General features: G+C 38.4%; 1 protein-coding gene across 1 annotated transcript; it reads left to right on the forward strand.

Annotated features, from left to right (window-relative positions):
- The first annotated feature begins 5,361 nt into the window (after nucleotides 1-5,361).
- On the forward strand, nucleotides 5,362-16,983 carry dtnbp1a (dystrobrevin binding protein 1a). The gene is made up of 10 exons (XM_084726032.1): nucleotides 5,362-5,487; nucleotides 6,800-6,853; nucleotides 8,149-8,199; nucleotides 8,302-8,362; nucleotides 10,258-10,390; nucleotides 12,161-12,293; nucleotides 12,714-12,736; nucleotides 13,987-14,133; nucleotides 15,154-15,282; nucleotides 16,372-16,983. The coding sequence occupies exons 1-10, from the start codon at nucleotides 5,432-5,434 to the stop codon at nucleotides 16,629-16,631; spliced, it is 1,047 nt and encodes a 348-aa protein (XP_084582158.1). The 5' UTR covers nucleotides 5,362-5,431; the 3' UTR covers nucleotides 16,632-16,983.
- The last annotated feature ends 1,951 nt before the right edge of the window (nucleotides 16,984-18,934 follow it).

Genomic DNA, 18,934 nt, shown 5'->3' on the forward strand with positions numbered 1-18,934 from the left:
TGTCAATCTCATTCTGTTTGACTGCAGTCCAAATTATAATATAATTGTAAATGTACATATAAAGCTTCTCATCATTCATTACAAGATCTTTTATTACCTGCTGTCAGGTGTGTTGGCCATACATCTGCACATGCAGGTTTATGAAGTTACTGTTCATCCTCTGTCTCCATGATGAAAACTTCCCCTTGACCTCCTCCTCCCACTGCAGTTTTTTTTTTTTTTTTTTCAGACATTTCCACTTGAGTGACAGTATGACCCTCCAGCAACACAACATCAACATCATTTTCCTGTTTCTTTTCTTTAGCAGGTCTTTTAATTCCACTGCTGACACTTTTAAAATAAACTTTTCTTTATGGATCTCTGAAACTCCAAACTCCTACTACTATTATTACCACTCTTTGATGCCATTTTCATGAATGAACACTTTCGGACACATGAAATATAGCCACAGGACAGGACACAGGAAATACAGCCTTATATGGTATTATTGTGGTGTTAATTGTGCTAATTTCCAAGTATCATGCACATGTACTCAGATATGCACAGGCAGATCATTTACACAGTTATCTGAAGTTAAGAGCATTTGCTGAATCTGATGTGGCACGTTCGTACAAGCCCTACTTACGAACAAAAGTAAGAGAAATTTAAGACAACAGTACGAAAATGTTCTTGCATGAGGCCCAGTGTCTGCTATGATAATGACTTGCTGTAATTGTTCCTCCTGTTCATACTGTGCATTAAAAATCACTTTCCATGTAAGTGATGGAGTACAAAATCTACAGTTCTGATTAGGAAAACATTCCAGTTTAGCTGAAGGTAATATGAGACTTCAGCTGTCCTCTAAAGTTATAGCCTTTTGTACAAGATTCTACATTTTTCATTCCCACAGTGTTTTATCTTTTGTCTCCCATCACTTGTGTCAAATTCTGGTTGGCAACGATTCTTTATGAACAGGAGGAATGTTTACAGTTAACAAAACATGTTTCAATGTACATATGGGCATGTGAGTTTTGTTTTAAGATAGACATGACTGTTCCCCCAGGAAGTTGCAATCAAAACAATTAACACAAATCCGAGTGGACAACCTGCAAATTTGATTAATCATTGTAGCTTCCCACAAGTTCCACCAATCATAGAATCGTCTCCTGTGCAAACATCATGCATGTACATCACAATGAACCGATTCAGTGTATAATATATATTATGTTTTTGTACCTCTTTTTTTGTTTGCTTTTTGGTTTTGGTTTTGGTCACAGGTACTGAAAAGAACACACTGTCTTTGTCATTGTTGACATTTATCAATGCTTTCTGCATTTTTATATTTTAGAATTTTGTGCTTTCTGTTTTGAATGAGTTGAAAGAAAGATTTTGCTTCTTTGTGGAACATCCCCCAGGTGCACTTCTTCTTTTACAAATAAAGCATATTTTATTAGAAGATTTGTAATTCTTTTTGGTAAGGTTACTTAGAACACTAATAACAGAGTGTGGTTTTATTCTCACAGGAACAAGGTGCCTTTATTTTTAATGAATTGTTTTTTTTAAAAAAAATCTCACTTTTGTTTTACAGTTTTCACATGATCCTGCAGTTTCATTGCAAAAATTTCACAAAATGCATCACAATTACTTAGAAAAGTTGCTGTGAAATCAGGCATTATAGGCAGCAACAATCCCAACAATACCCAGCAAAATCCTAGAGGGACTGATTTGAAAAATTTTAACCAATTTTTTTTTAGAAACCAATGGCACATTCTGTAAGCACATGGAAATATTTATCCATTGTGTCCACACCTCATCTGACCTTCAGTTGTCTGTGGAAAACCAGCTGAACAGTCACCAGCCAAACTGTCTTCACCAGACTGTGATCTGAGCAGGAGCTCTCAGTCTACTGGTCTGCTCAGCGACCACAAGTAGTTTTCAAATGGGTCACATGCAAAGTATGTGATCTACCACTAAGAAAACTGGTGGTGTTTTTATTTACCGATTTATTTATTTTATTTCCACATGCCATTGAAGCCTTTTATGCACATACTGTGAGAACTGCTAAGGTTTTGTTTATGCTTCATTAGACATGCAAAAAAACAACAACAAAGAACCCTGAAACAGACTTTTAGTGTGAAAGTTAACATGTGACATGTTTTTTTTTCTTAATACTGTTAACGTGCTTTGACCTTCACTGTTAACATGGCCACCATACTGAATGATAAATGGCTGTATAAGTCCCCACACTCAATATTGTGCATATTATAGAAATTTCAGAAGGTTTTCAGACTACATTGGGTGCTATTTGCTTGCTTGTAAGCTGAGTTTTTGGAGGTTGAATAGGAGAGGGTTAAAATCTTTAGTCCATGTAATATATTTTATCAGTCCAAATCACGCATCACTGTATTTATTTATGTAATATATTTACTGTAATAGATCAGAAAATGACCATGATATGTCATCAGAAATTAAGGAAATATGCTAAGTTGAAATTCTTGCTTCTCTGACAATGGTGTCCTTTGAAGTTTCCATTCTGGGCTGGAATGACTGTTTTTGTTTCATGTTTGTCAGGAGTTCAAATTAATACTGAATGTTTGCCGGTGAGAAATTCTAATCATTAAATTGAGCAATATGTTAATGGGATCAGGCAGGCAGTAAGACAGGCAGTCACTGAACTTCAAATCCAGAGTGTGTATTTTCAGAGCAGTGGGCTTCTGTTTTCAGGATAACAGGCTTAGCTTTACATCAACAGACAATTGGCCGCTAAACAGCTGATCAACTGACAGTGTAGGACTGGTCGTGGCTTGTTGTTGTCAAATTATAATGTGCTCATCTTGTGCTTCTGGAGATTTCCTGCAGGCAACCTGCTGGCTCCAAGTTGCCAACTGTTACATGTAGCTCCTTTAATAAACCATATGCTGACTTTATTTATTTATTTTGACAGTATAAGGTTTATAGAAGGAGTGCAGAAAATGCACTCACCACTACTCGCTTTATAAGATGTTTATCCTTTATTAATAGATTTTGTTTTCACTTAAAGTGAAGTGAAAGCTCTTTCCACTTGTCAATGTGAAACGTTGCCTAATGATGCCACAACGCTGACGTATCAGGGTGGTCTTCCACAAAGAATAAAGCTTGCTCCAATTATTATGCCCTGAAATTGTGCCTCAAAGGTGTATTTACATGCCAGCAATCCTGGTTGGTATTTTGAGAAACTTATCACATCCCTTTTTTTTTTTTTAAAGCATTTGATGATTTCTGCTATGAAAAGTAGTGTTTGTGACCTCATCATTAATCATTAATCACAGAGTATAGAGTTGGCACACAATGCTACAGACAAACAGAAAATCACTGCTGTTAGACTATCTGGATTCTTGATACAAGATTTACACTGTAAATGACTACCAGTTTACTGAACAAGTCACTTTTTGACACTCAGAATTTGACATGCAGAGTTTCATTATAAGGATCCTTACATCTTGTGTATGTGGAGCCACACATAAAAATGAGCTTCAGCCATGCTTCTTTAACATTTATTGTGACACATTTGTTACTGTGGTGCATGTGTTGGCTAAATGGGCTTCAATGGAAAACCACTGAATGGATATGCAGTATGTTAGAGCTTATAATGTGCTGGGTTTTATCAGGGACAAAAAGTTGTGTTTTCCATTTCATTTGGAAAAATGTGAAGTGGAGGACAACTTTACTGAGTATCTCCCACTATTCATTGGAAGGTCTTGAAATATTTAGGTGCAAAAATGTGCAATATATTTATGCTCCTTGGAGATACTGACATTCATTGACTTTCTTTCTCCTGTTTTTTGTCCTCTGTCTCAGTAGCCATGTATCTTTCTGATTTGCTCACTGGAAGAGTTTCTCCAACTGAGACAGAGAGATCATAACAAAACAACTGAATTCTTGCCTGACTATGAATTTATGTTATCTCATGCTGGTTAAAGCAACTTCAAAGTGTTATCAAAGTTGTTGGTAATAAATTGGTTTGTTATATAATCTGTCATTATGTAGTCATGACTTTTTGGTAAGCTGAGTAAACTCTTTTAGTCTCATTTAACACACACAAGTATTTGTGCAGTGACATCTAAGGTAACTGTAAGAAGTTTGTATAAATGTGAATGATTTGAATCAGAATTTGCAATAAAATCACTTTGTATATTTATCTGCTATGTGCATTTGCCTAATTTAAACATTTCCCCTCTTTTCCCCAATTTTCACCCTTTTGTTTCCCAATAAGTAGCTTAAAGGTTGTTAAAAGACCATAGTAGTGGGTTTTTTTTTTTTTACTATATATCACCTATAGCAGGGGGATTCAACTAAAATTCAAAGAGGTCCAGTTAGAGAAAATTTCCTAAAGCAAAGATCTGGAACATCATAATGTCTAACTTGTGTTATGAGAGGGATATATACTGAAATAGTGTTGTAGGTAACTCTCACGAGATTTGTGTTCGTTATTTCTACTAAAATAATCAAACTCGCGGGATCTTTCGCAGGTCTAGGGTTCCCTTCTAGACACGACTCTCTCTGTCTCTCTGTCAAACTACAGACTGTCTGTAAACAGCACGATGTTACACTCTGCAGTGTTTCACACAAAGACTTTATTTGTGTGAACATCCAGGTTTGGTTTGTCACCAATTTTGGCATTTTTTTAAAATCAGTCCGAGAGGACGACGGTATCAGTGATTGATTAGTGATCAGTCTGCCCTCCTCTCCTCCCTCACCTGTTCACTCTGCTGTGAGAAGGTCTGAAAGTTTCTCACAGAGAAACACAGACTCTCCCGTTTTACGTACAGGCCTTTTGGTGGGTGCTGGAGCAAAAAAAAAGAAAGTTATTTCACTGCATGTGGACGCCAAAAAAAAAATAAAAATAAAATAATAATAATAAAAAGGTTGCAGTCTTTGGATCTCCTCAACTCCTAGATCCACCCCTTGTTAAATATATTAAGACATAACTCTTTTTAGTGTTTTTTGTGAGGGAACTGGCATCGTAGGCCAACTGTAAATCACTGAAGGGTATGAAAAAGAAAATAGCAAACAAATTTATTATTAAGAAAATTATTGATGCATCTTAATTACTTAAGCAACAACTTTATCTCTAGAATGCAGTGAGGGAATTTATTCTGTCTTTGCTTGGCATGAATGTAACTTCATCTCAAGGAGGAACTGATTCTGGTTCTTTATGTTTTCCCCAGGATGGCGAAGACATGGCCCGCCCTGCTCTGCTTCTGATTGGCTTACCCTGATACTCTTACCCTAATCCTACCCAATGACATTCCTCGTGCCTACACCTAGGGCGGGCCATCACTTGGCCACCCTGGCAAAAAAATTTCAGACCGGGTAGTCACAGCTAACAGGCTGACATGAGCTAACTGTGCTGTGCCAAAAGCCAGTTACTTCTGGTGTTTTAGATGAGAAAGATCAGAGACTAAGACGAATCATGTTTGAAAACTTCAGAGAAAGACTTCACATGGTCCAGCAGGATTTCACCACGGGGTTGGTATGCTTTCTGATATTCGTCTAGTTATGCTTTTAGCTAGCGTTAGCTTTGGCAAATGTCCCACCTCACACAGAGTTAGTGTTAGCTAACGTTAGTCTATATGATTCATTTGGATGCTACGTTATCTTGTAACATTAACATTTTGCGGTTAACTTCAACTTAATGTTAAAACTCTGGGAACTGTCTCCTGCAGAGTAGCAGCTAAAGCAGCTAGTTAGAGCTTACTAACCTCATCCCCTATCGTTCCTCTGTGCTGTTGTCTCTGTACATACTACTTTCTAGAATATAACTAATATTTGGATCATACCTAGTCATGCCCCCCTCCCCGAATTTAAGGAAATACGTTGTTACTTTTATTGCCACTGTTGTTTTCATCTTAACCTCGTTGACACTCGGTTTACTCTCGGCCCTAGCTGTTAGTGGTTATTGCTCTCAGCTGACGATCATGTGATGAGTTGGGGCCTGTGAGGTGTGAATATCTATCCACCTCTGTTCTGTAACAAAAGTATTAAAAGTACTACTGCTAATAATAATGTGATATGAGGGGCTCTTGTATCTGTGTTGGGGCAAAAATATGTTGCTTGTCTGCCTGTTGTGTGGATCCACATGCACAAATCAACTATGGATGCGCAATCTGGATTTTCCTTCCAGCCAATATGATAAATGATAATTACTCGGTATGTATGCCTGATACTAAACCAGTAAATGCAGTTTTTTGTGTTTTAAAAAGAAGTTCATTTAGGCTGCAGTTTCTGCACACCTGAGGGTAAGAAAGATTAACATGTAGCGACAAAAACGGATGATTTACGATTCCATAGCTCTGACTGAACCAAATCTAACTGACTTAATCACTGTTACAACAAAAGCAGTTCTGCCTCTTCAAATGTTCATTTACTTTTTCCAGTAAAATTCATAAAAAAAAAACAAAAATCACAAATATACTTTAGCTTTTGGAGAGCAGTTTGTCTAAAAAATTTAAATACTTTGACACAATCTGTTAAATTAGATGTTATTGACTAATACATGCAGATTGTGATATAGATCGATATAGCTGTGACATGCCATTATAGACCGATAATTTATCTGCCCTGCTAGTTATCATGTATCCCATTCATCCAAATCCAGTCCCATCATTAAGCTGGAGCATGATGAAGATGATGAATTACTTCTTTCATTGAGAAATGAAATTTAAAGTTGCACTACATTACATCCATCAACTTTCAGTTCAGTATGAAAAAGTAGTACCAGGCATTCTGTTTTCAGCAGGTTAAGTGGGTCATCAACTCTCTCTTTCTTCCTATCCTTCAGTTTCAAGACCCTTGGAGACAAATCAAGAGAGACCAAAGTCAGGAGGCGACCCAGGTGAGCAGAAAACTGTTGATTATGGTACAAGGCTTCACAGATAATGTCAAATATTCTTCCACATTGCTCTAAGCCAACACTTTAAGCCAAACTGACACTTGGGGTTACAGTCATGTGCTGTATCAAGTTACTCTTCAAAATTTCTAATCATTTAAAAACAACAAACTAAAGGTTTAATGAAACAATAATGAAAATGTTCATGTCACTGATAACTCCTGCTGTTTGGTGCACGGAGGGAAAATTTTTAAGAGAAATGCTGCCTGTAATTGGGATTGGGTTGGGTTTGTGATGGTTTTGGACAGAATCATGTCGGGCTCGGGCCTTTTTGGGCTCAACTTTTCAGGCTCCATTAAAGCTCTAGAGTGTGTTGGGGGAGGAAGATAATGCAAGAACATAAATAAATTGAAATTACTTAAGAGCATACAGTATGTTAAAGGGGTGCTGAAGTATTTACACAATATTATCATATTTTATAATATTAAAATGATGTCAGTAATATTAACATGATATCAGTATTTCATTTTGAAGATATCACAGTTATTGTCAATACCAGTGTATCATGACACCCCTACTTCATTGACTGCTGGTGTCCACCAGCAGGTTTTCAGGCTGCTGCTGTGTCAAGCACTAATGACTGCTTGGGCACAACTTTGAGCAGCTCCTCCCACAGTGTGCCTAACTCATGTGGGAAAGGAGAAAAACATCCTTGCTAAAAATGTTATGTTCACGCTGCAGGTATAAGAAATTATGATTTCGGTCACTTTCATATGTGTGATTTTTTTTGCAATGTGAACTGTCATTTAGGCAGCTAAAACACCACTCACTCTGCTGAAGTGTCTTGGTGCAAAACTCTTGGGGAGACAGATGAAGTTTAATAGTAGCCCCTTGACATTCCAAAACTTTGGATGAAATCTGACATGATTTTAAAATCTTTATAATCTTTCTCTTCAGCATCTGCTAGCTAATTAGCTGGCTTCCACAGCCCATCAACTTTCAAATGATACCATAAACACTGATTTCAGTAGCGCCATACTTTTGCACAACAGCGTTCTGCATGTAAACTGTGTTATTGATTTTGCGCTTGTGGGTGAGTTTAGAATGTGACCAGTACACAATGGAGTCTGGATATTAGCCACATTTAAAAGATGATGTGAGCAGCCAAACATCAGAAGTGGGATTTGAGCAATAAATCTGAATTGAGCACTAAGGCTTGCAGTGTAAACATAGTCAAAGTTATTAACTGTGCTACGTGCAAAGTGAGACACACATTGTGTGATTCTCTTGTTGTTGTTCAGGTTTGAAGAAAGCCTTCCTCATTTCAGTGCTGGACTGGAAATCCTCAGCAGGTCTCCACACACAGACACACACTATCACTCACACTCTCAGTTTCAAAACAGCTTTGATGTAAATAGAATGTGTGTTTATGTATATAAAATTTGTTTCTGTAGGTATGAGGAAAGTTGGTTTCTGCTCCATAAAAGAACAAAAGACTGTGCCCAGGCTGCAGAGGTATGTATATTTCCCTGTTCTGCTCTGTTCATTAATTCTTAGCATTAAAAGGGAACTATTATGCTTTTCCTCTTTTCTGACCTATAAATGTTGTCACAATGTCGGATACTCGTGTTAAACGATTCCAAAGCGTCAAATAATGAAGTTCATGCATTTGGAAGTGAGCTCTGCAAGCTGTTTTGGATGGCTCTGCACGCTGTGTTTTACTGTCTTTTTTTAACAGTGTAGTAACATTGATGTTAATGCGTGCCAGACTTACTTATATGGGCATAGCCCAACATATGCTCTAGGCCTGCCCGCTCCCCCGCTCTGCTTCAGAAGTTACATCGCTGTGCGCTGCTCTGCTGTCTACAACGATTTCACAGTGTTAGCACATTGAGCAATGGCTCCCAGAAAATGTTTGTTTGGGTGTGAGGGAAAGTTACCTTTGTTTAGCTTTCCTAAAGAGGCAAGCACCAGGCAGAAGTGGATAGAGTTGCTTTTTCCCGGCCAGCAAAGGAAAAATACCTCTGTGTTTTTCTGTCTACGGTACGTCACAGGGGACTGTTTTGTCAACACGGGCCAATACGAAGCTGGATTAGCCAGTAGCCGAGCTCAGCAGTGCTCGCCAGCCCTTCGGAAGTCCTCGGGAGTGTGACCAATCACAGCGGAGTGGGCTCGGCGGGAGGCGTACATGGAGGAGGGCCGGGGGGTGGAGTAAATTACATTGACTGTTTTCGCGGGATGCAGAAAATACAAGGAAGAGATGCAGCGAGAGGCACAGCGTCCTGACGATCTACAAAGCTTTCTGTGCGGGCGATCATGTGTAGCTGCTCTATAGGAGTCCAAAATCAAATACAAAGACCTGAAAATGAGTATAATAGGTCCTCTTTAATGATCCTCACACAGTACACAGGGAGTATCTTCTGTGCTGACTGGTGAACCTTTGTTAATGAATGCTTGAATATCAGATGTGGATATTTTAAGCAAACAAGATTCACAGAACCTTCTTGGCCTTCCATAGACTATAGTGAAGTGATAGAGAAAATATAGATTTATAATAAAATCTTAATTTACAGAAACACACTTAAACACAATTTCTTGACAAAATAAGCAACAGCTGAACAGGTTAATTAATTGGTAAATCTACAGAAATTGTACTGGCAGTTTTGATAATCAATTATTTATTGAAATAATAGTTCTCATCTTCTTTTCTCTGTTTTTATATCATTACAAACACAATATGTTTTGGTGTTAGACTGTCTTATGGACAAAACAAGCCATCAACATGGACCATAAGAAAATTGCTAATGAGCAATTTTCACTTCTTACTTGCATTTTATAGACCAAATGATTGCTAAAGAGAGTATGCAGCAGATTAATTAATAGTGAAAATAATCACCAGTTGCAGTCCTAAAATGGACAAATAAAAAAAAAAAGTGTTGCCCACATTGTCATTCCATTAAATAAAACGATAAGAAAGAATGGACTTGAGTTCTGGTCTAAGTTTGTAGAGCTGTCAGTTGTTTTGTAAGAGTTTGGAGATAGATAACTGCAGTAAACTTCAGTCATATGCAACCCTTGTTGTGATCAGCTGACCTTAGCTGCTGCTTTTACAGTCTGCCCTGGACTGGACTGGACTTAAAGCACTTACAGTTCTGGAAAATCTGCATTGGCAGACTTTGACATGGGGTGGTAGGACTTAGCAGTTGCTAACGTCATTAACTTAAAACATAGCTGCTCCACAAGAAAAAAGATTAGAAATGATTAACTGGCTCAAATCTTTAATAAGGAGTGACAGGAGCTGTTCTGTTTATTCCAACAGAAACAGAGCAGTGAGTTTGTAACTGATGATTGTGTTGTTGCAGCTTATACTCACACCAGCTGTCCTCTCTGTCCCTCTGTCTGTTTGTCAGGCAGCAGATGGGGACATAGTCATGCTGTCAGCGCACTGGGAGAGAAGAAGAACACTTCTGTCACAACTACAGGAACAACTGCAGAGCTTGCCAGCCTTTATCAGTGAACTTGATGCCATCACTGCTAACATAGGTATGAAGTCTGTTTCATTCCTGTCCAATAAAGCCAGTCAGCACCGCACTGCCACCACTATGCTAACATTCTCAAAGCTCTTGTTGCATTTGTCAAAACAAAATACATATATATGGTATATGGTACCGGTTGTCAAAAATATCAGTACTTTTTCAGTGCCACATGTTAAATAACAATACAATACCAACATTACTAACCAGGACTGGGGCGATTCGTCAATGTCATTGATTACGAAAATGCATGTCTTGCATTGACGTGTTGCTATGAACTGCTATGCCTGGTCAGGGCATGAATTGACCTGGAGAACAAACTGCTGAGAGAAGGACTCACTGCAATCATCCACAGTGTGAGAGTATTTTAGACACAGTTTGGCTCTCTTTAGCGCCACAAAGTGAACATGACTTATTGCAGCAGGACAAACTGCTTCACATGAGTGCTGGAGTGAAACACTGAGTGACCTGTCCTCGTCCTGCAGCTGCAGCAACAGCAGCAGCGTCGTCCTGTTTACTTTCTGTGAGCACCCAGACACTATATGTCAGGATTATCAACACGTGGAACATGTTTCTCTTAGTTGAAGTCACTTAAGATAGATTTTCTCTTCATCACCCCCGTGTTAAGTTATGTCTGTACTGCTGCTGTCAATTTTACATGATGCTCACCTAATGGTGTTATTCTGCCGTTTTGTACTTTCTGTTCATTTCAGCCACTTATGAGACAGAAATGGCTAAATCTAGCATTACAGACTGTCTGTAATTCATTTCTGTCACCAAAAAACACAGAAAAAGTATTTTCTTTGGCTCACACTGATGCAAAAATACACTGCCAGTGGTCATCTTACCTGCATGACAGTGATGAAATAACTCCATGTCATAACCAGTTTAAATTTTAAGTCAAAATACTGATTGTCCAGTTCAGTGAAGGGTTGACAGTGATGAGTGATTAAAATAATATGCATTACAGCTCATTTTGGATTTGAGGTCCAGTATTTTCTGACCAGGCAACATGGAGTCTATCAGATAGGGTGGGAATTTTTTAAAATTAAGTCAGTACCATTATTGTTCTAATGTGCTTTATTTGTCTGTTTTTCAAGATTATGAATAAATAAAATATTGAAATATTAATGAGACAAGTTTTTGATGTATTTTAGGTAAATTAATTGCTATATAATTGAATAATAAAAAATAATCACTACATTATAGACAAAAGTTCATGCGAGTGATGTTATCTAACTTAGTTACAGCATCTCAGAAGAATAAATAACAGATTATAACTTTATTTCATTCATTCCTTTTTTCTAGTTTACTTTTCTGTTATTATCAGCATTGGTAAATGTAAGTTGGATTCCTGCTCCAGCCTCTATACCAGTTCATCATCAAGCTTCTGCAGAAGCCTGAAAACAACCTGATCATTTGAATCAGGTGTGCTGGAGCAGGGAAACATCTAAAACATGCAGGGCAGGGGGTCCTGAGGACCAGGATTGAGAAACACTGCTCTAGAGAGAGATTCAAACCCTGGCTCCTCACAGCTGGCCAATCACAGTGTGAAGTTGGTATGAATGTTGGATGGGTCTGTTTTGGAACGTTCCAGAATTGAAAGAATGCTAACCCTGGACTTTCATTAGATGCATTTTTTATGAATAATTATGTATTGTATTGATTTGTTTGGGAGTGATTCTGTAAACCTTACAGTGAACCTGGGTCGAGAGATGGAAAGCCATGTTGTGTGACTTTATGAGTTTAATGTGTTCTGTGCATGTGTTTGTCCCTGCAGCACATTTGGAGGGGGATTTTGAAGAGATGGAGAGCAGACTAGTTTACCTGGAGACCCTCTGTTGTCAGTGTGAACAACAGACATTTAAACAACATCATAACAACGAACTAGAAATCTACAAGAAAAAGAAGAGGTATGAGATATGAGATCGTACATCTATCCAGAAGACAGTGTAACCACTCTTCCAACATTCTTATTTTTAATTCATCCTCACATATTTACAAGCACACACACACGCAACCACATATTTCTAAATGCTTCATACACAGACAGTTAGACATAAACATCAAAATATGCTTAATCCAACTTGAAGCCTTTCTGCTTCTGTTTAAAATCTCATGGCATCACCAATATGGCATTGTCTTATCACCATCACATATTGTCTTGGCTTGTTCTGTCTTGATGTCTTTTGTCTTAATCTGACCATCAGCTTTAGTTAAAGTTTAGCTTAATTGAGGTTTGTGTAGTCAAAGTAATCGAATGACATAATGCTGACTAATCTGATGGTCTTTGTGTTTTAATGGGAACTTATCTGCTGTTTGTCTTGTAACAGGAGGGAGGTGGAGGCGCTGGAAGGTAAGCTGCTGTCCTGTAATCAGGCATTAATGATGTCTGATCACTGCACAATACTAACTACATTATTACCTTACTACAGTGTTGAGAACAAGTATTTACCTCTTTTGTTATTTCTCTATTATTGTATGTTTGTCACAATGAGTGGAATGGGTGTATTAGATTAAAAAAAAAAAGTAGCATTAGACTGAATCAGAATAAATGTTTGTTTTTAAAATGATTTCATTTTGGAACAACTCTCTTTGGGATGTTATCCAACACCTACATCACCCATGTGAAAACAGTTAGATACCCTGTAGGGCTGTAGCTATCCATCCTTAATCAAGTAATAGTATAAGAAATACTGCTCGCTCTGCAATTCTTTCTGTCAAATTACTTCTCCTTTATTTAAGAGCAATGATTATACACAACAGAGAAAATAAGACAGGCCTCTCAAGTGAATAACTAATTGTTTCCTTTTTTGAAAACACAACAGTTTTATTGCTTTTATTGTACTTGAACTGTACTCTTACTTATACTTTTTAATTAATAAATACAGACCAGCAAAATCATAAGAGGTGAAAAAGGTGACATGTCCCCTGTAGGAGGTCTGGGCGCATCCTCCCCCAAAAGAAAAAAGAAATTGTGATTTTAACATGTAAACAAAGCATTCTGGTTCACTCTGCTTCCTTAAAAGAGTGATATATATGTTCTGTGTATGTTTTCTGCAGGCATTACTACCTTTACTTTTGCTTTAGTACTTAACTAAAAAGTAAACTTGCTCTGTGTGTGTGTGTGCACATATGAACGCCTATGGTGGAGCCGCATACACAGCTGCAACTGTGTGATAATAAATTATATCAAACCCTAAACACCAGAACTAATCAATAATAATTCAGCTCTGGGGCTGTTTAATACAGATTTTCGGGACCCATCCATATGGGCAAAACACAGTGCGCTGTATAGTTGTCTGCCTCGAGGCATTTTAGTTATCAAAATACTCCAGTTACTTGAGGAATCATTTCAGCTCTAATACTCTGTACTTATCATCAGTAAAATTAATTTAATTTGCATGTCCTATGCCCATTATAAGTTGGTGACAAGTGATTGAAATATTGATTTGCCTCTCAATGTTCTGAATGATGGTAAATCTGCTGACCAAGTAAAATGCCAGGAGCAGACACACCGACTTGTTAATACTGCTGTGAATGCTATCATGTGAAACATTGTGGAGATTAAAGGGTTTTCTAAAATGATGTGTTGTCTGTGTGTAGTGGAACTGAATTCCCAGCATGCTCAGAAGGTGGCAGAGCTGGAGCAGGCCACGCAGCAGAAACTGAGAGAACGACAGAAAGTCTATGAAGACGCCTTTAACCAAGACATGAAGCAGTACCTGTCCACTGGATACCTCCAGCATAGAGGTGAGTCACTGTTAGCATTATTTAAAGCATAAAAGTTTATCTGGTATAATTATTAGCCAGTAAAATCATCAGTGGAAGTACATTTTTAAGGCAAGTTAGTTAGAGTGATATGCTGATCATTTCCACAGTAATGCTTAAAACTTCAAAATCTGTCATCTCCATCTTCATCCACACTAAGCTGGTGCTTTTCATAAAAATCTCCAGACCTGAGAACAGCAGTAAAAGTAGTGTTGTTGGAAACGACCACTTGAGTAGGGAGTAACTTAGGAAAACATCTTTGATGTGGAAATGGCCTACATCAGCCACAGATCCTCAGGTGTTCCTCAATTAAAGAAGTGAACATGCACCTGTTGTCAGTTTGTGATGAAATGTCACATCTCTCTCTCAAGTGTGATCACAAAATTTCCATGTGCATATTATGTTAATATAACACCTGGTAAGCAAATAAGTAAGAGTCTTCCATTGGATAATAACTGCAGTGATTAATGTGTTTCATCTGGCAACAAGTTCTTGAACCCCGACTGATGCAGTGAGCAGCTTCTCATTTCTTAAACAACCATGTCAGAAGACATATCCTGTGGTCATGGAAAAGATGTTACTCTGTTTCAGAAGGGTCAAATTATTGTCCTGCATCAAGCAAAGAAAAACAGCTAAGGAGATTGATGAAAACTACTACTAAACTACTAAAACTGGGTTAAGAACTGTCCAACATTATTAAAACCTGGAAGGATAATCAACAGTTGAATTCATAGCTATGTTTAATAGTGCATATATAATATGTTTGATGTGTCTGTAGCGTCAAGGGGCTATAACCTGTGTTTCACTGTGCAACCCTGCATTGTAAATAACAGTTTAATGACTTAATAAATGTATTCCTTTTGTTTTTCCAAAACCTGGCTGTTGTGATTGTCAGCTTTCACATGGCTGGGCACTAGTGTTAGGTAAGAAAATATGTAACATGTATGTGAAAATAAGTGTGTGTGTGTGTGTGTGTGTACGCACGTGTGCGCGTGTTTGTAGAGCCAGCAGGAGCTGATGTGTGTGTTCTAGATCAGATGACAGTAACTAACGTATCAGATGAGGAGGCTTTGGATGACTTCCTCAACTCCACTGGTGATGACATGAGTACTGGATCATCACTGACCTCAGGTAAGCCTGACTCAGTTACTCTACAACATAAGGACAATATGATATGGTATATGTTCAAAGGTTTTTTGCTGCATCAGTTGATATTGGCCTATGTTTTGCTGGCTTGTGACACGTCTGTTTTTTTTTTTTTTTTGTCATTTAACACAAATCTTTTTGGGTGGGACATAAATTAATGGATGATCAATAATGCAGTGAAAACTGCAGGTAAATAGTTCTGCAGTTATTACTGGAGAAAGGGGGGAGGACAGGGGTCCAAGTCTTTAATGCCTCCCCCGAAAATTTCTGTGTCCATCTGGGTGTCATGTTTACATCACTGCTCACTAATTTGAGCAAGAGCAGATAGATACCTGTACCAGACCTGGGACTGATGCCAGTGTTTTTTCTTTCCTATTGTGGACAAAAGCCAGATTTTAGTTGTTTTTTTTTTTTGTTTTTTTTTTGGTCCAGTGTAAAAGCGGTGCTTCCGTGTGGTCCTAGTGCCTGTGGTATCACCTGTTTTTCAGATTTAATGTTAGGTTCTTCAGACTGTAAAAGTGAAGGGGACCAATTCTGCCCTCTGAAAAAGTTGGGGGGACATGTGTCCCATTGGTAAATTTCGCCCTTTGATAGCAGTTCCGACCTGGGTTGTAGCCCACTGAAAGGTTTCATGTGGCCCACAAGGCCATTATGGAAAGACGAAAAATTTAAAATCCAGCAAACACAGTTAAAAGCATTTTACCATTACATCTTACCACCTTACCATTAAATCATTGTCAGACCTTTATTTTGAAAGGGCTCAGTGAAGTGTTCAGTGGTAATGACAACGAACTGTGTATTTTATATTAAACTCTAAGTACAGTGCTGTACATCCATGTTGTTTATGTTCTTTGACTTTTGCTGCTACTATTGTTACAAGCTGTGTGCAGCCTGCATGGTACACTGTAAAACATCAAGTTTTAGACACTGCCAACACAACATTAGTCTGCAATTCATCACATGACAAGTCAGAACAGGTGAAATTGGTAAAAGTGCCCTATATACAGCCCTTCTGAACATTCCACTATTAGAGGTTTGGTCACTGAGTGTAATGATAGTTGTCTTCTCCAACAGGTCCGGACCTTGAATCCTGCTCCTCTGAATCTTTGAGAAGCCAAAAGAACCAAACACAACCCACAAATAACCAGCCGTCCAGCCAGGAGGCAGCATGGGATCAAGTAGAGGAAGCAGTCAGTGAGGAGAGTGATGAGCCCCTTGTGCAGTCAGACGAGGAGGACGTTCAACTAGATACGTCATTGGTTGGCCTGCAGGATGTTGACACAGTGAGAGTCTCTGATGAGAGTGACCCTACAGAAGATCTGCCCTCTGGGTAACCTAGCAACCAGGCCCTCAAATCTCCATTAGTACTGGGTAAACATTAACTGCTGTTACCCCTTAAAAACACCCCTCTGGTTGCCGTCCAGGTAACATCAGACAGTACTTGAGTGCTTCTTCCCACTGAAAGCCTGACATCAAAATGTCGCTTTATCAGATTTGATTAGAAAATATGCATTGAAGAAGAGAGCTGAATTGAAATGGCAGATATACTTCAGCTGTGTCTTTGACAGAAAACTTCTCCATGCACAGAGACAAATCAAAGCTTTCCTTAGTTCTGACAGATCTCCAAACTGGCAGTTAGCAATTCTTAAATGTTAAGGCCGGTGATATTCTATATTGTTCTGTATTATGTAAATTATTGTAAACAAATGAAAAACCGGTATGAAAGTATTGTCAATTTATCCAAAGCCCGAAATAACTTATTCCTAATAGAGCTACATCATTTCAAACTATTCAAACCATGGCAATTTAATTTTTAAGCTAGCTCTACATTAAATGCAGTGGGCTGAGTTGTTTTCAGGTTTGCTGAGAGGATGAAGTTGAAAAACATCATTTCATGTGACAAAGCTTTAAGTCTGAAGGATCATCAGACACCAAAACAATATACAGATGTTTATAAAACTATGAGACAAGGTTATACAATTCTAGAAAGTAGTAGTTATTTTATCTGACATTGTAACAAGTATTTCCCTCACAATCTACCACAGACAGGGTAAGTAAGTCTGAAAGTAGTGAACAACACCCAAACATGTTGGTTTTGGTCTTTTCATGACATTTGTTGGCAATAAAAAAAAAAAAAAAAAAAATCTGCATTGCATTTTATTTAAGAATGACGGTCGGTATAAAGTTTTTGTCTGACAATTAGATGAAAAAATCTGTTTTTGTCTCACACCCATTTAATTAAAATATCAGTCTGTTTATGATACGTCTGTCTCATCATGTGTGTTTGTATAATGCTTTTAGCAATGTGGCTGGGTTTCTCAAAAAGTCATTTACACAAAGCAAGAGCATGCAACCATCAGCACAGCACGACAACAGCCACCAGCAAAGGCCTGTTTTGTGAAACAAGTTTAACCAAGATTAGTTCAGAAAATTCTTTTTATTTTTAGGAAATGTTGGTCCATAAAACAGGTGTAATCAGGTTGGAGTTTAGCTGCTGCTAGACGACCCCTGATCAGTCTCACTGGCTGGAACTCTGGCTTCGGATCTCCATAATGCTGGCTTGTATGATTCAATGCAACACTAAATTTTGTGTTGTGGTAGATACTCATGTTAAATAAAGTAGTTGTCTCGCATAGGAGTCAAATATGGACAGATAAAATCAAACCTTTGCATGGTTAGATAGCATTGAAGATGCAATATTTTGGACAAAAGTATTTGGACAGCCCTGTTTGAGTACAAACAAAAACTTTTGTGCAGATTTTTTTTTGAGTATAAGCACTTGTCTAGATTCATTTGGAATGATAAAAGACCCAGAATGAGATACTTAACATAACAGCTACTGGAGGAGAGAGGGGTCATGTCCTCACCCAGCCTTTGAGGACAGGTGTGAAGACATTGAGCGATCTTTAATGGACATACTTATACAGTCAAAATTGGGCTGTCCCAGCAGAGTTAATGAAGTTCTCCAACTCTAGAATCAGTGTGTTATAATTTGAATAAAAATAGGGATGTGTTGAAGAAAGATTCTTTCAGGTCCAAGATCTTTGGCTGGTTCTAGATGATCTTTGTTCACTGCACAGCAGAGACAGCCTCACAACGTGGTGGCATGATACTGTCTCCGCTGCACAGTGAATAAAGCTCATCTAGAACCAGCCAAAGATCTAGGACCTGAATGTTGCCAGTTGCTGTTCTTACTTAACAGCATGGTTCTGGAAAACATCCAGTTGCCTACTACAGTATCTAAGTGGACCCTGTGGCACGGGGGCTTCCACCTTGCCTTAGTGCAGTAGCTGCTGCTGCTTATACTGTAGAAACTACTTCCCCCTTGGCACAGGGATCTCCATTAACCCTGCTTGTTCCCCACTCTGTCTCCTCACTTCTCCTCTGCTCTTAAACTCAACATTTTTCCTTCTGTAGACAGATGTGTTATGAAATGATCCTCCTATCTACCCCATCCTCACCATTGAATGATGTTCACCCTTTAACCCAGCTTCTCTTCTCCCTACTCTCGCTGGTGGTGAGCCACATTGTTGTGAAATCTTAGTCGATCACATGCTAAGTCCCCGCCCTGATCTGCTAGACAGACTGCAAATCCTGACCTTATTTTGTTCATAGATGGTAGCTCATCTCGCTCTCT

The sequence above is a fragment of the Lutjanus erythropterus genome, chromosome 9, assembly GCF_056507025.1.
Source record: "Lutjanus erythropterus isolate fLutEry1 chromosome 9, fLutEry1.hap2, whole genome shotgun sequence".
In the NCBI taxonomy this organism is placed as follows: domain Eukaryota; kingdom Metazoa; phylum Chordata; class Actinopteri; order Lutjaniformes; family Lutjanidae; genus Lutjanus; species Lutjanus erythropterus.

Coding starts and splice junctions, on each gene's coding strand:
- dtnbp1a (XM_084726032.1), top strand. CDS start 5,432: ATGTTTGAAAACTTCAGAGAAAGACTTCACATGGTCCAGCAGGATTTC. Junction 12,737..13,986: donor GGAGGTGGAGGCGCTGGAAG/GTAAGCTGCTGT, acceptor GTCTGTGTGTAG/TGGAACTGAATTCCCAGCAT. Junction 15,283..16,371: donor TGGATCATCACTGACCTCAG/GTAAGCCTGACT, acceptor CTTCTCCAACAG/GTCCGGACCTTGAATCCTGC.